Source organism: Elgaria multicarinata, chromosome 4 (genome assembly GCF_023053635.1).
Source record: "Elgaria multicarinata webbii isolate HBS135686 ecotype San Diego chromosome 4, rElgMul1.1.pri, whole genome shotgun sequence".
Lineage (NCBI taxonomy): Eukaryota > Metazoa > Chordata > Lepidosauria > Squamata > Anguidae > Elgaria > Elgaria multicarinata.
In genome coordinates, this window is record NC_086174.1 from 38,564,011 (window position 1) to 38,580,100 (window position 16,090).

Genomic DNA, 16,090 nt, shown 5'->3' on the forward strand with positions numbered 1-16,090 from the left:
TTATTTTCATGAAGCCCGATGCATTTCAGCTTGCATTTTATTCAAAGGCCTTCCTCAGGGGGTTGTTAGAAGATAGTGTCTGCAGAATTTCCTCTAAGCAAGGTAATTGTGCTGCTTGTGGGTTTCTCATGGGCATCTGGTTGGCCACAGTGTGAACAGAATGCTGGACTAGGCGGACCCTTGGTCTGATCCATCTGATTTCCTCTTATACAGTTCACACTTCTAATAGAGCATATTCCATCCAGGCATTGGCATCATATTTTCTATCTTATTAACCTTAGTACTGAATAAGAAATCTATAAAAAGTTGTAAAATTGTTTCTGTCCTCTTTTTAAAGGGTTACTGTTGTTGTTGTATTAACCAGTCTTGCAACAATCCTGTTTATGCAACAGAGTCTGGGCAAAATTGAACAGGCTTTACTGTTTGTCCACTATTAGCCATAATGGATCCTAAGAAGAAGAATCAGAGCTCTGTAACATGTGTAATTTCTTCAGGTGGAGGTAACTGAGGAAGTATTTATGAAGATGGTTCAACCAATCACATTTTGGTTCTTCCGGTTATTATGGCAACTTCAGAAGCAGGCTTAATACAGGTTGTATGACATTTTCGTATCATTATAAGAAGGAAGTCAATTCAACTGAAAGTGAGATAGAAAAGCAGCATCAAGCTTAAGGAAGAGATTATTTGAAAAGTATGAAAGTCAAATGTAATTGGGGTGTATGTGGAAGTTGTCTGAAATGATACACCAAGGAAGTGAAATTGTTCAAGAACACGAGAAAGATTACAGAGGTAGAAAATTGCCTTAGAAGACGAAATTAGATTTAGTACTTATATTATTTCTAGGGAAATTTAAAACCACACTTTCAGTACAGTGAATGCAGAAACAGGTTCCCAGAGGTGGATTTGCTATAGCCGGTGTGCAGACTATAGTTGAATGGGGGAAGAGGACTGTTCTCATAAGAGGATCAGAGGCAATAGAGCTCCACAAGGAAATAAACCCTTATTCTTGATATGGATCTGACCTTTTCTGGTCCTCCTCCTAGTAACAAGTAAGGATCCTTCACTCCTTTCAGTGCCTAAAAATACCTAAATGCCTAAAAGGGGAAAAAAGATTTGTAGAGCTGTAAAAAGTACATAAAAGGGCAACTAAAATGGGGCTGGAGCATCTCTCTTATGAGGGAAGGTTACCATAGCTGGAATAGTTTAGCTTGGAAAAAAGGAGGGTAAGCAGAGACATGATAGAGATGTACAAAATTATGTATGGTGTGGAGAATGTGGATAGGGAGACTCTCTCTCTCTCTCTAAAAATACGACAAACTGAGGACATTCAATGCAGTTGATTGATGGGAGATTCAGGATAGGTAAAAGAAAGTACTTCTTTACACAGTGCACAGTTAAAACTTTGGAATTCACTACCACAAGATGTAGTGATGGCCAACAATTTGGATGGCTTTAAAAGGGGGATGGATAAATTCCTAGAGGAGAAGGCTCTCAGTGGCTACCAGTGCTGATGGCTATGTGCTACCTCCAGTATCCAAGGCAGTAAGCCTATGTAGACCAGTTGCTGGGGAACCTGGGTGCTATTGCACCCATGTCCTGCTTGTGGGTTGCTGGTTGGCCACTCTGTGCAGAGTGCTGGACTAGATGGACCCTTGGCCTGACCCAGCATGGTTCTTATATTCTCTCTGGAGGGTGAGGGGTCCAGCTGAACAATGCAGGTTGATGCATGGAGGTTGCTGGGAGGAGGGAGGGACAGGAAACGCTACTTCCATTAACATCCTTAACAGTGCAATCCTATGCATATGAAGACAGAAGTAAGAGCCCTTGAGTTCAATAGGCCTTACTCTCAGGTAAGTGTGTATAGGATGAGATTATATACCTAAGTTAACATCATAGGAGCCATGCTTGATTTGGGGTGATTCCCCCTCCCCCTAGTAGCTGCCCATACCAAATTCCATATTGTTGAGAAGGGTCTCCTGATCCTCCAGTGAGGAGTTTCTTGGGGGCAGGGTGGGATGCGAAGCCTCCCTGCTGTGAGCTTCCTTAAGTTAATATCTTAGGAGCCAAGCCTGTATCTGGACTATGCATTTAAATGGCAGCATTGGGAAGTTTCGAACAAAAAATAATGTTGTTCAAATCACTACCAAGGTGACGAACAAAGCTAATGTGCCAATTGTGGCTTTTATATGAATCACTCACCATTGAGGAGTATGAAATGGTGATCAAGCTCATTGTCCCTTGAGCAATCTCCTTCAAAGATGAAAACAAACTTTATAGCAATGCCATTCAAGCAGGTTGTACCTTTAGAGAATGCAGGCACAGTCTAAGGAACAATTGATTTTTCAATAAGTAGTCATTGTGGCTTGTTGGTACTTGATGCAAAATGATGTTCATCTCAGGCAAGAACAAATTATTGAGTAGCCCAATTCAACACCGTGAAGTATCAGAATGATTTCCCCCTCCCCCCTTTTGCTTTGCTTAACACTTTCATGAGACTAATTTCAGTCTTTTAGTGCTAAATTACTGAATGAGATGATCTCTTGTTATGAAATGAATGTAGGGTATAACTCTAGTCAAGAACAAAGTTGCCAGCTCAAATGCAGTTTTGATTTCATATTGTCTGTCATTTTCCTGTGCTTGGCTGCTATACAGCAGCTGTCTCTAATTTTCTCACTCTTTGGCTGTAGAAGAGAGTGTACTACAGATATTTTAAACTATGCACATCCTCTACTTCAGTAAAACATTTTCAATCAACCTCTGACACAGAAAAGAGGAGATCATGGTGAAATAAAGACAAGCTACCTAACATGTTGTAATATTTTAAAATATGTACTGTCATTGCTAGTAGCATGATTGGGAAGAGGCTGGCTTGGTATCCTGATCTTTTTAAAAGAAAGTTAAAAGAAAGTTGTAACCATGCAACAAGGTTACAACTAGGCAGCATCTTTTTATGTATCTTAGTTACAGCGGTTAATGGTTCTGTGTGTAAGAAGTGGACTGTAGTTCAGTGGTGGAGCACATACGTTTGCATGCAGAAGGTCCCAAGTTCGATCCCCAGCATCTCCAGATAGGACTAGGGTGGAATCCTGCCTGAAACCCTGTAGTGCCGTTGCTGCCAGTCAGTGTCGACAAAATGGGTTAGATGGACCAATGGCCGATCTAAGGCAGCTTATTGTATTAATTAACAATGCTTATATACTGCTTAATATAATACAATCTCTAAGCGGTTCACATATAAATATTAAAAATCACATTTAAATACATTATTAAAACAATTCCATCTACAATAACAATACAAGGAGAAGTAAGAAGGAACAGCATATAATTAAGAGCAATTAATTGCAAGCTACAGAAAGTCTGGGTAAACAAGTGCACCAAGTTCAAGCATTAGGGAACCCATGGCTCTTGGCTTACATGTGGCCACCGATGGCTGTTTTTTGCACCTGCGCGTACACCCACACCATGTTTCCCTGCCATCACTATATTTGCAGCTGCATTGGCAAAAACTGTGTCAACTTGGCAGGGAAACAAGCAGGGAAGAAGTGATAGGGAAAGGGCAGGGCTAGCCCACACTGTTTTGCTGCCTGAACTGAAGGATAATATTTATTTATTACATTTATATACCACCCCATAGCCAAAGCTCTCTGGGTGGTTTACAAAGATTAAAAACAATGAACACTGAAAACAAATATAAAAATTTGAAACCATCAAAAGCATAAAAACAACAATATCCATCTAAAACAACTATTCTAGGGTCAGTTAAAAACTCAGCATATGTTGTTAACTGCCTGAGAGAAGAGAAAAGTCTTGACCTGGTGCCAAAAAGATAACAATGTTGGCACCAGGCAAGCCTCATTGGGGAGATCATTCCATAATTGGGGGGCCACCACTGAAAAGGCCCTCTCCCTTGTTGCCATCCTCTGAGCTTCATGTTGGGTAGCTTCATGTTTGAAGAGGCGTTCTGTTAGGTATTGTGGTCCCAAGCCATGTAAGGCTTTATAGATTAAAACCAGCACCTTGAATTGGGCTCGGAAACATAGAGGCAGCCAATGCAAGCGGGCCAGAATCGGTGTTATATGCTCAAACCTTCTGGTTCCAGCTATCAATCTGTCTGAAACATTTTGCACAAGCTGCCGCTTCTGAACTGTCTTCAAAGGCAGCCCCATGTAGAGCACATTGCTATAATCTAATTTATAGCAGAATAAATTCCCCATGCACCACCTTCTGGAGCCGACCAGCCAAGTAGGAACGAAGCCACTGCAATGCAGTACCTCCCACTCCCAACTCAGCCAGTTGTTCCAGAAGGAAACCATGGTCAATGGTATCGAAAGCTGCTGAGAGATGAAGGGGAATCAACAGAGTCACAATCCCCCTGTCTTTCTCCCGACATAGGTCATCATACAGAGCAACTATGGCTGCTTCTGTGCCAATGCCACGCCTGAAACCCGACTAAAATGGATCCAGATAATCAGTCTCATCCAAGAGTGTCTGTATAAGATGTTACCACTATCCCATTCCACATATAGTAGCCAACTGGGCCAGCAGTTGAATCTTAGTTCAGCACTGGTGATAGGACAGTATTCTCCAGTGCACCTGAAGGCAACAGGCTGGCCTAAGCATGCAGGACAGGTATGTGGCACATGAAGCTTTGTCCTCCAACATATTGCTGCTATTCCGTTCCCAGCATCTGCTGCTTGAGGTAGTTGCCTCACGCCGACCTGGTCTGCATGTTCAACACAGCCCAATGTGGCTTTTTTAAACTATGATGGGCTGTTTTGAACCTAAAAACTGGGTCAAAGAAAGGCAGCCACCTCAGGATTATTTATTTCACAGTGGGCTGCGGCATGTGCCATTCTGTGCCAGGTAAGATCTGCATATTCAGTGCCCAGCTGTGGCTTGTTGTGTTGCCCAAATCCAGAAACCATGGTTTATATGAGGGTTGTTTAACCATCACATAGCCCACGTTCCCTGGGTTTGCATGATGCAACAAGTTAGCCAGGTGTTGAATATTCAAAATGGCTGCCCACAAGCCATGGTGGGTTGTTCAATCATGCAAATCATGCCTAATGGTAGGGCTGCCTCTGCAAAGGGCATGAGGTAGAAGATGTATTACAAGCCCAACATAGCTAAGAAGTGCAAACCCTTTAAAAGACTGGGGAAAAGCAGAGCTATTACCAAAATGAAAAGTCTCCATCTTCATTATGATGTAAGAGAAGACTACAAGTATTTTTAGTGCAAAGATGGTAACAAGGGAGGCAGAAAAAGGAGAATCTTAAGGGGGTGACACTGCATCCAGGGATGAATAAATGGTTGGTTGACATCCCTCAGTCCCAAAGCTAACTAGCTACAAGAGGCTGTGTCATGTTTAAAAGGAAATTATACTGAGTGATGGGTAGAGATGCAGAATCTCATTAAATGTTTTAGAGAATGCAAATAGAATATCTGAATATATAAACATATCACAGGATAGATTTTTCAACAGTCAAATAAACACATCTGAATACATTTAAAGGAAAGCAACAGCTGGATGTTTTAGCAACTCTTTTAACTGCATTAGCATGTTAGGCTTGAGCGCTACAGTAAACGTTACACTTCATTAATACAACATGCAGCACCCAGTCCAAGAAGAGGTGCATGTCAAGTAATTGCATTTTATGTCTAGATGTCTTGCACTTATATTGTCTTGGGTATGCAATGTGTGGCTTTAAATGACTCTCCGGGCTTCAATAACATGACCAATTTCTATCTAGGTTATATGTGCTTAAAAGTAACATTATGAAATGATGTATTTTATAATGTATGAGCACGGAAAGACGTAACATGAAAATTACTCATATGGATGATCCCTTCTGCACTTCCGAAATGGGTTTGAAATACTTTTCTTCACCTTTATTATTATTATTTATTTATATAGCACCATCAATGTACATGGTGCTGTACAGAGTAAAACAGTAAATAGCAAGACCCTGCCGCATAGGCTTACATTCTAATAAAATCATAATAAAACAATAAGGAGGGGAAGAGAATGCAAACAGGCACAGGGTAGGGTAAACAGGCACTGGGTAGGGTAAAACTAACAGTATAAAGTCAGAACAAAATCAGTTCTTCCGTTCTCTCCTGCATCTAGATGGTGGTTCAACTCCAATAATTAGTTAATTGATGAGCTGGGGGAATGGCTTTCTTTCCCTGCTGCTATTAGTGCTGCTTAGGAATACCCTGTGGTTTCTTTCATACTGTGCCTCCAGCACAGTGTTATTGTATCTGACCTAATAAATGGATTGGAGAGTCCAAATCTTTACATTCTCCTACCGTTCAAAACCAAATCTCTCGGAAATAAAAGCCATTAAAATGTTATTAGAAACAGCAGGCAAGAGGTCTAGAGATCTGTAAGATTGCTGTGTGGGGGATGGCTAAAAAGAGCACCATGATACTTTTATTTATTTGTTTTCTATTCGGACTGATTAACAAATCAAGTGTCTGCTAAATAATTAGGAGGGATTCCATTTTTAGAATATGAACATGCTGTTCTGCCTTTCGGGAAAAGCCTTGAATCAGAAGGGCATAGACAAAGATTTACACAGTTGCCAAATATTAGAGCTTTATGCTGAGGTCCCCTTTTTTATTTAACAACCTAGGTTGCTCTATAGCCTATTCTGAATAAAGGTTTATACTGTATTTATACACCAGTTCATTTACCCAGGATTAGCTATACTTAGTGATAGATTTTTGCCCCAACTGCTGTGGAAAGAAGACTGAACTCCTAACATATCTTTCTTGCTTTTCCAATGATACAATCTGGAGATTTCTGTCTCAAGATGCCTCTCGCAATAGATCTTTAAAGAATTATTCTATTGGGAGGAGTAAATTTTGCAGTGTAATAACAATAATAAATTTATTTATTACCTACAGTACCTCTTCCTCTGGATCGAGGTGGGGAACAACACTAAATACAATATAATACATAAAATTAGTTAAAAGAGCATATAAAACCAATACAATATTAAAATAACAATCACGGCATCTTAAAATTCTTAGGTTTAAAATTAAACAGGGTAGGCCTGCCGGAAGAGACTAGTCTTTATGGCTGTCTTATAGCTTCATCCCATGTACCTGCTTCCCTCAGATTATCCCTGTAGTGCTAAACTTTCATGGTTGTTGTTGTTTTTGCTACCAGGCGACAGCGATCCTTTGCATACCAGGAAGTGAGTTTAAGGGGGGAAATATAAAATAATAATAAAAAATCAAAAGATGACCCAATTCAATTCAAATTTGGTATGCTTAATACTCTCCCTAATATCTATTACTGTGCCAATTTTGATGTCTTTATCTTTAAAGCTTACGCAGATGTAAGCATTTGTTTAACATCCTGCTCCTGCGCCCCAGCGGCAGCTCGGAAGATACGCTCAAAAAGTAGGGGCTAAATACGGTGAATCTTTTGCCTTTGAAGTACAATTAAAGCAGGATGCATGGGAGTACTTCACAATCAAAGCAGATTATAAGGTGGAAAACTTCTGAGTCCTTTGCATGCAATTCGCAATGATTGCACAGTATAACGCTGGTGTGATAAAGCTCTTAAACTCAGAGAGAGCATTAAGCTGATGAATCTCCTCTAGCAAGCCATTCCACAGTCTGGGGGCAGCAGAAGAAAAGATCCTCTGGGTAACAGTTGTCAGCCTAGTTGTGGCTGACTGAAGTAAACGCTTCCCAGAGGACCTGAGTGTGTGGAGCGGATTGTATGGGAGAAGGCGATCCCACTGGTAACCTGGACCCAAACCATGAGGGCATCTACACGTCGTACTGAAGGCGCTTGCGTGCACCTCCAGTGCGCCCCCAAAACGATTGTGTAGATCCTGCAGAAGAGACGGAGGAAGAGGTGGAGGAGGAAGAGGAGGCGGCCCCGCATTGCCCCTCGCGAGGAGGAACGGCTCCGAGTGATTGACATCATTGGGGCCTAGAGTGTCCTTGCCACCACTGCCCACCTCCCCGCTGGCCTCCTGCTGCCGACGAAAGAGCCACCCGGGGCGGAAGAAAGCGGAGCTTCTTCTGCCGAGCTCTCCACCCTGGGTGGCTCTTTCGCCGGCAGCAGGAGGCTGGCGGGGAGGTGGGCGGTGGTGGCAAGGACGCTCTAGGCCCCAACAATGTCAATCACTCAGAGCAGTTCCTCCTCGCGAGGGGCAACGCGGGGCCTCCTCCTCCTCCTCCTCCTCCGCCTCTTCCTCCACCTCTTCTGCAGGATCTACACAATCTTTTGGGGGGCGCACGCAAGCGCCTTCAGTACGACATGTAGATCTGCTCAGTGTGTAATATATTAATTCTTTAAAGCTCAATTGCAAGGGGCATATTGAGGTAGGAATCTCCAGATTATATCACCTGGAGTGGTTGCATCATCTGAAGACCACATGGTTGGTTCAATGGGGAGAAGCTTTGAGAATGATCCACATCTGACCTATGATCATTGGGGGGATTCATAACTTGCATTTACAAACAAAAGTAATTTTGGTCTTTTCCATTGCCACCATCTCACTTTTCTGGAAAGTCAATGCCAAACCAGACTTAGGGTTGGATCCAGCAAAAGTCTCCCAAGAACAGAAAGCCTTCCACCAGCAGGAGTGTTCTGAGTGGGACTCCATTTGGGATTGCTCCCACTGGTGGAATAAAAGCTCTGGATCCAAACTACAGTATTTATTTACATGTTGGGGTTCAGTCTTCTTTGGTCCAACTACAGTCTCTCCTTGTTTCTAGGGCAAACAAGCACTAAACGTGGCTGAACTATACAAAAAAGAGCTAGCTCCAAATAAGAATGAAATTGTCAACACAATCCCCTAAGGTTGGATTGTTGTTTCATATGTTTAATTGTTTCAGTCTTTGTTTGCCTGGGAAATCTCTGTGGCTTCCCTCCAAGACATGTCCCACGCCATGTCTCATATTGCTGAAATTAATTTAGGAACCGTCTTAATGAATTAGCCTGAAATTACGGTTTATTTTGTTTTTATATGCAGTTTCTGATTTCTCTTGCTCGCTTATCTCAAATTCTTTAAGAAAAGGTTGGAATTCAGGAAAGAAGACTTTTGTTTGCACTTTCATCACAGGGACAAAATTAATTTAAGTATGTCCTCCTCATAGCTTCAGTGTTGAGCAAGATTCACAAGGTCCAAAGTTCTACACTTGAATATATCCAAGATATGGTTACAAAAAAGCAGTGCATTTTAGGCAAATGTGTTTTTAAAAATACCTCATAGGCAGAAATACAGGTGTTCCTGATGAATAAGCATATGTAACTTGAACTGCTGGAAGGCAACTGCCTTTCAACCCTCCGTACAGTAGTCTCAGAAAAAGTCAAGCAAGGATTACTTCCAAGGAAGGGTGATGAGAGAACTTCACGTGGAATCACACAATATTTCTGCAATGTTTTTGTAGTTTTCCACGTGCATCCTGGTTTTTCAAATAGAATAATAAACACTCAGAGTGCAGGTCAACAACAGTTTTGGATACTTCATTGGTCAAATCTGCTTAAATTCCTCCTGTTTCGGAGAACTGAGATTGCAAAAAAGGATGTAAAAAAGTCTTAATGCAGGGAACAGAATGGGCTGTTGCTTCAAGTTGCATTTCTACACTTGAAATGGGCTGTTGCATTTCTAGTTCAGAAGGGCAAGAGGAGACAGCAGCACTCACTATGAGCTGTAGTAATGCTCTTTCTTCATATTGTTATCTCATAGTAGGGAATGTGGGACCTGGTTTTGAGCTTCTGCTGTTTCATAATTGGACTAGAACAGCCTCTTTTCCCTTCTGCTAATCTACATTGCCTGAATGGTTTTAGGATCCACTATAATTGGAATGCAAGACATCGTTTTTTAAAAATAACAACTACAACAAATGTTTTATAAACTTATCTTTCAAGATGACCCACAGAAGACAAAATGGGACAATATTTGGCTTCATCATAAATTGGTCTTCCATTACATATTTTTTGTGGGGGGGTGGGATTCTACTGCTGATCAAATAGTGTGATATTATCTACCTTTTGCTTTTATTGCTTGTCACCCTACAGCTATTAAATGTTGTTGCCATGGAGTTCTACATATCTCTCAACTCCTGTAAAATGCTACTTTACAGACAACAGTACAATGTAGCGGAACACATACTAATGCAGGAGATGAAATATTTCACTTTCCTAGTTCAATTACTAAAAATTTCAGCAGGAGGAGTGGAAAGAAGACATGTAGCCTGTATCCTTTGCATCCTATACTTACTTGGAAATATGGCTTGTTGAACAGAGTGGACTTCCTTCTGAGAAGTCATGCATAGGACTGGGCTGTAAACTATGGCACAAGCCCAACAGTTTGATTAACATAATTAAAACAAATGTTAAGCCTTAATCATAAGATATAAGGGGTTTCTTTTGTTTTTATAATTTAGGAAATGTTCAATTGAAATAACAGTATTGGAATGTATGGCCTTTGCTTACAGAGCTTCTGAATGCAGCTGTACCGTTTTTCACAAATATGCAGAGAAAATGAGCTATGTTCCTGTAAAATAGCTCCTGGCTCCAGCTGCTTCAAATTGGTTCAATCTATCTATGTAGCATTTCTCATAAATGTGTGTCAACCTTTTCCCATCTTTCACACCAGAACAATAGAGCCTGTTTTCTTGGAATGCAATTTCTCCAAAAGTGCTATTATAAGCAAAGGTCAGTACCAATTGATTTGTATGGATATCTGGTAAAATGAAAAAGCTGATGAGCTGCAGATAAAAACATACTAAAATATCTAGGGTGACCATATGAAAAGGAGGACAGGGCTCCTGTATCTTTAACAGTTGCATAGAAAAGGGAATTTCAACAGGTGTCATTTGTATATATGGAGAACCTGGTGAAATCCCCTCTTCATCACAACAGTTAAAGCTGCAGGAGCTATACTAGAGTGACCAGATTTAAAAGAGGGCAGGGCACCTGCAGCTTTAACTGCTGTGATGGAGGAAATTTCACCAGGTTCCCCATATATACAAATGACACCTTTTTTTCTAAAGCTTTTAGAACTTGATTTTGATCTTACTTTTATACTGTTAGTTTTACTCTACCCTGTGCCTGTTTGGTGCATTCTCTTCCCCTTCTTATTGTTTTATTATGATGCTATTAGAATGTAAGCCTATGCGGCAGGGTTTTGCTATTTCACTGTTTTACTCTGTACAGCACCATGTACACTGATGGTGCTATATAAATAAATAAATAAGTAAAAATAATAATAAAAAAATCCCTTTTCAATACAACTGTTAAAGGTACAGGAGCCCTGTCCTCCTTTTCATATAGTCACCCTAAAATATCGGGATTCTTTACTTAAGACTTTTTACAATCCCCAGTTCCCATGGATTCTAGACAGGATGGATTGATGATACAAATCTAAGTGACTGAAATCAGCAAGAAAAAAGCTAATTTAAATCAGGTATCCCATTGATGCTTCTTCGTAAATTTCCTAAATAACAGTGCAACTCTGACCACTAGGGGCACAATAATATGTTTAGATTAGAAAAAAGTCCTACTGCAGGATTCCCCTGTTATATTGTGCCCTAAATCATGTTAATTTGGAACTAGGGTCACAATCTGTTGCATATTCAGACAGAAAAAAGTCCTCCAACTCCCAGAATCCCCCAGTCAGCATGCTGGGAGTTGTAGGACGTTTTTCTGTCTAAAACATGCATGGGATTGCATCTTAAACAGACTACTATTTACAATGTGGTTGCAACCAAGACTTCTGTCTATTTGTGGCACTGTATGTTTCACATTCTTTTCTTTTTTACCTATTGAAGGAACATCTTTAAAATATTCCTTGGAAGGGTCTTTTTTTTTTTATAAACAGCAGCCATGACAGTTTGTAAAGTTAGGTATGAGAATATAGCAACCTCTGCAGTGGATAATTTTGTTTTCTCTTTGTCTTTCCAGTGTTGCTCCTTTCTGTTTCTCTTTGCCTTGTCCCATCTCTACCCTCACAAAAACAAAGCCACAAATAACAGTGACCATACCCAGAGGGTCCTAGGAAGTTGTCAGGATCCTTCGAGCACAACTTCCTAGGATGTTCCAGGGACACTCTAGGACCATGGCTAGACGGGGCGATATCCCAGGGATCGTCCCTGTGTGTCCCAACTTCAATCTCCAGCATCTCCAGATAGGGCTGGATATAAACCTGCTTGACACTGCAGAGAGGGGCTGCCAGTCAGGGCGTCTTCACATGAGCGAAATAGGGCATGCTCATGACTGGCCACTCACAGAAGTTCACAGGTCCTTTTGATGACATAGGCATCAAATGGAAGTTTCCTGAGTCTTCCCCCAGTAATTCTGTTGAAAAAACAAAACTGTGATATCCCAATTCTGCTTAAATATCTCGGGATCTCCTACCATGTACAGGGGAAGTTGGGCTACAAGTCACCCACTAGGGGATGCTGTTCCATTCAGGGCTATGCACTGTGAGATGATGGGAAGTTTTCCATTGCAGACCATGTGGTCACCCCTCTCCGCCCATGTAATGAAGCCCCATTCTGATTGCGCAAGAGAAAAAAGAAGCAAACCCCTAGTAAGGAAACACAATTTCCCCTTCATCTAATGAAGCCCACAGTCTCGACAAAACTAGATTAGATGGACCCATAGTCTGACTCAGTATACTTTAGCTATTCCTAAAATAACCTACCTAGTATTTTGCAAAAAACTCAGTCTGTATTTAGTAAATCAGCAATGTTAAATGTGTATACGTTTAAATAAATTCATATTGATGAGCATTTGTCTAGAGGGCAAGGCAGCCCTTACTCAGGAAAGGTGATGACCCTAATCAAAATACTTTTGTTCCAGGCATGCTTGCATCACAAAAAACTTCATATCTTTATTAAACTAGGAGAAAATTATTTAGTGCCACATTCTTTAAGTTATTCTGAATCAGCTCTATTCCATGTGGCAGCCCCTAAACATACCAAAAATAACATGGCAGAATGAACAGCTATCTGTGTGCATGCTCAGTACTATTTTTTTTTAATCATCTGACACAAAATCAGTACCTAATCCTTGGAGGACAAAATATGTTATGTAGATGATGACAGTTGCAAGAGGTGGAAGGAGACAATTTCCGAGAAAACAAGAGCAAGTTAAATTGAATTTGACGTTTAAATTATCCAATAACCACATTTTGTTTCATCTTTTTTTCTCAGTACTGCTGTTGTATATTGGTTTTGCTTTACGCTTGTTTTATAGGCCAGTTTTAAAGCTTGTTAAATGGGAAGCTCAGCCTGAGGAATTCTGCGCATATATTCAAATTGTCATGTCAGGTACAATGCAAAATGTTGAGCCTGCTTCTATCAACTCTTATTGATCCAATTTGCACAATCATGGAGAGGAAGTAACCCATGCTGGCTTAACTTCCCCCATCCCGTGCATGTCGGGAGGGGGGAGGGATTCACATAAGTACCCTCAGCATCACGGCTTGTCCTGTCTTACAAACCCAGGCAGGGTGATTTGTTGCTGTGGGTAACAAGCCACTGATGGGCTATTGTAGGGTTCTAGGTGGTTTGTTACCCACAACAAGCCACCCTGGTCAAGTTTGCACAACACAACAAGCCATGTTAGTGAGGGTAATTATACTAACCCCCCTGCATGCAATCAGCAAGCCGAGGAGATAATAACCCACCATTTCTTTATTTTTTTATTTATTTATTACATTTCTATACCGCCCAATAGCCGAAGCTCTCTGGGCGGTTCACAAAAATTAAAACCATAATGAGACAACCAACAGGTTAAAAGCACAAATACAAAATACAATATAAAAAGCACAACCAGAATAAAAAACCACGCAGCAAAATTGATAAAATTTAAATTTAAGTTAAAATTAAGTGTTAAAATACTGAGAGAATAAAAAGGTCTTCAGTTGGCGACGAAAGGAGTACAGTGTAGGCGCCAGGTGGACCACCTTGGCTTATTTCTCCTCCACAATCATGTGAACCGTGCTATATATGATGCAAGAATGTGTGTGTGTGTGTGTGTAGACATGTACTATCCAGTGAGTTTTCATGACTCAGCAGGTGTCTGACCTCAGGCCTCCATCCACCATTAGATCCACTTGGCCTCAGTGTAAACCATCATTGATTTTAATGTTCTGTGGGAAAATAAAATTTAGCAACAAGATGATATACAGTATCCAGAAGGGGTGTCATTTCTTTCCACAGAGCTTGCAGTATTACTTCCAATATATTTTGGAGGAACAGAACAAGGTCTCCATCTTTACGGCGGCGCTTTGGCACCACGAGGCACCTTGCTGCCGCACTTGCATTCCTTCCCGGCAACTGCACGGGAAGGAACACAAGTGCGAACTTTCCCACTCTTTAGAAGCAAAAATAAAAAAAAAATAAAAAATAAAAAAAAAATGGGGGGTGGGTGGAGAAGAACGGGGTTGTTCCTCCCCCTTTTATTTATTTTTTATTATCTGTATCTCCACAGCTGCGCAGAAACAGATAACAAAAATTAAAAGGGGGGGGAGAAACGAGGTAGCCAGAGGAGGATGCAGGGAGAGGCGGCAGGGACTCAGGGTGAACCATCTCTACTCCCTCTGGCTGCCCGTTCCTCCCCCCCCCCATTTCTTTTTATTATCTGTAACTGCACAGCTGTGGAGATACATATTTTTTTTTTAGAAAAAGAGGGGGGAGGAACAGCCCTGTTCCTCGCCTCCCCCCGTTTGTTTGTTTTTACTTTTACAAGCACGGGACCACCCATGGTGACCAATCGGGGTGCCATGGGCTCCGCTACCAAAAAAAGTTGGGGTAAGTGCCCGACTTTTTTGGAGCAGAATTTGCCCCCAGATGGCTTTGCAAATAGATGACATGCCGCTACTGCGAAGCCACCCTGGGGCAAACCCTTTGTGTAGACATGCCCAAGATGAAGGGAGCATCAGATGTGTGGACTTCATCCAGGAACCTCATAGATCAGATCCCGGTTCCTTGTACTGCCAGAGTTGTGGGATTGAAGAAAGAGCTGCAAGTAGTTCAAGCTGAGGCCTTTATACAACAGCCCAGAATCCTCCTGGCCAAAGGGATCAAGTGTTAATCTTCTGCCAGACAGTGTCTGATGAAAAGGTTTTAGATCTGCTGTACTCTCTCAGTCTTGGCCAATGTCACTAAGGAGTTACTCTTCTACTCTCAGAGTTATGCACAAACATCCCAGCATTCAGCACAAAAGGGGCTGAGCTTTTTGAGTGCTTCATTTGAATACTGGCAAAGGATGTAAACATCCTCACAGAACACCCATCTTTGCCACCTCCACTGCCCCTGCTGCGACTTCCTTTGCCCTCAAGTTCCCAACAACGTACCTACAGTGGAGAAGGCAATAGAGGCAATGAAGACTGAACACTACCTCGCTGAATTCTTCAAGGCTCCAACACTGTGCCAATGCTTGAATTACACAAAGGAGGGGACAGGGGACCCAGTACCTTTTGTGATGCCACCCACTCTTAGAAGACTACACAAAACCCATGATTTGGCTAAAATTTGGGGAGTTGGGGTGGAGTTTACGGGCTTCATTAAGAGACCCCCTACCTTCCTCCAACCCATAATTTGAGAACTGCTTTGTACCACTGCAAAACTGTCAAAAGTAGTCACATGTTGGCATAATATATGGGAAGGAAGTCAGGCATCAGATGTGGCAGTTTCATGATTGCTTCAAGTCCATGTTGAAAAAAGCCAGACAGCAGCAGAAGCAAGAAGAAAACTGCTGACAAGGAGACACATGCAGCCATTTTGCTGCACCAAGCCAGAGAACAAGCCCATTTAGAAGGTTCAGCAAGGTAGCCTCACTCCATGAGAGCAAAGAAACATTCCTGCAACTGTGGCTGTTTCCAGGGTCAGAGGACTATTTAAAGAGGCCTGCCACTGGTGGCAGGTTGCCATCAAAGGAGGGGGGGCATCAAAGGGGCTTGTCTTTTTGTAGGCTGGAGTGTGAAGGTGGTCCTTTCTTTTACTTGGTGACATTTGGGGGGAATCCACACGTCGTACCGAGATCGCTTCTAAGCGACCCCAGTGCGGCGTGAAAGCGATCGTGTAACTTGCCTTTGGAAGAGCCGACGAA

The 16,090-nt window shown here is 41.7% G+C and overlaps 1 protein-coding gene across 1 annotated transcript in view; it reads left to right on the plus strand.

Moving 5' to 3' along the window:
- The first annotated feature begins 1,802 nt into the window (after positions 1-1,802).
- Positions 1,803-16,090, plus strand: part of DNAH14 (dynein axonemal heavy chain 14) — a 206,086-nt gene continuing 191,798 nt past the window's right edge. The window contains 2 exon segments of the mRNA XM_063125389.1: positions 1,803-1,850; positions 4,393-4,629. Of these exon segments, the coding sequence (XP_062981459.1) occupies positions 1,803-1,850; positions 4,393-4,629 (285 nt within the window).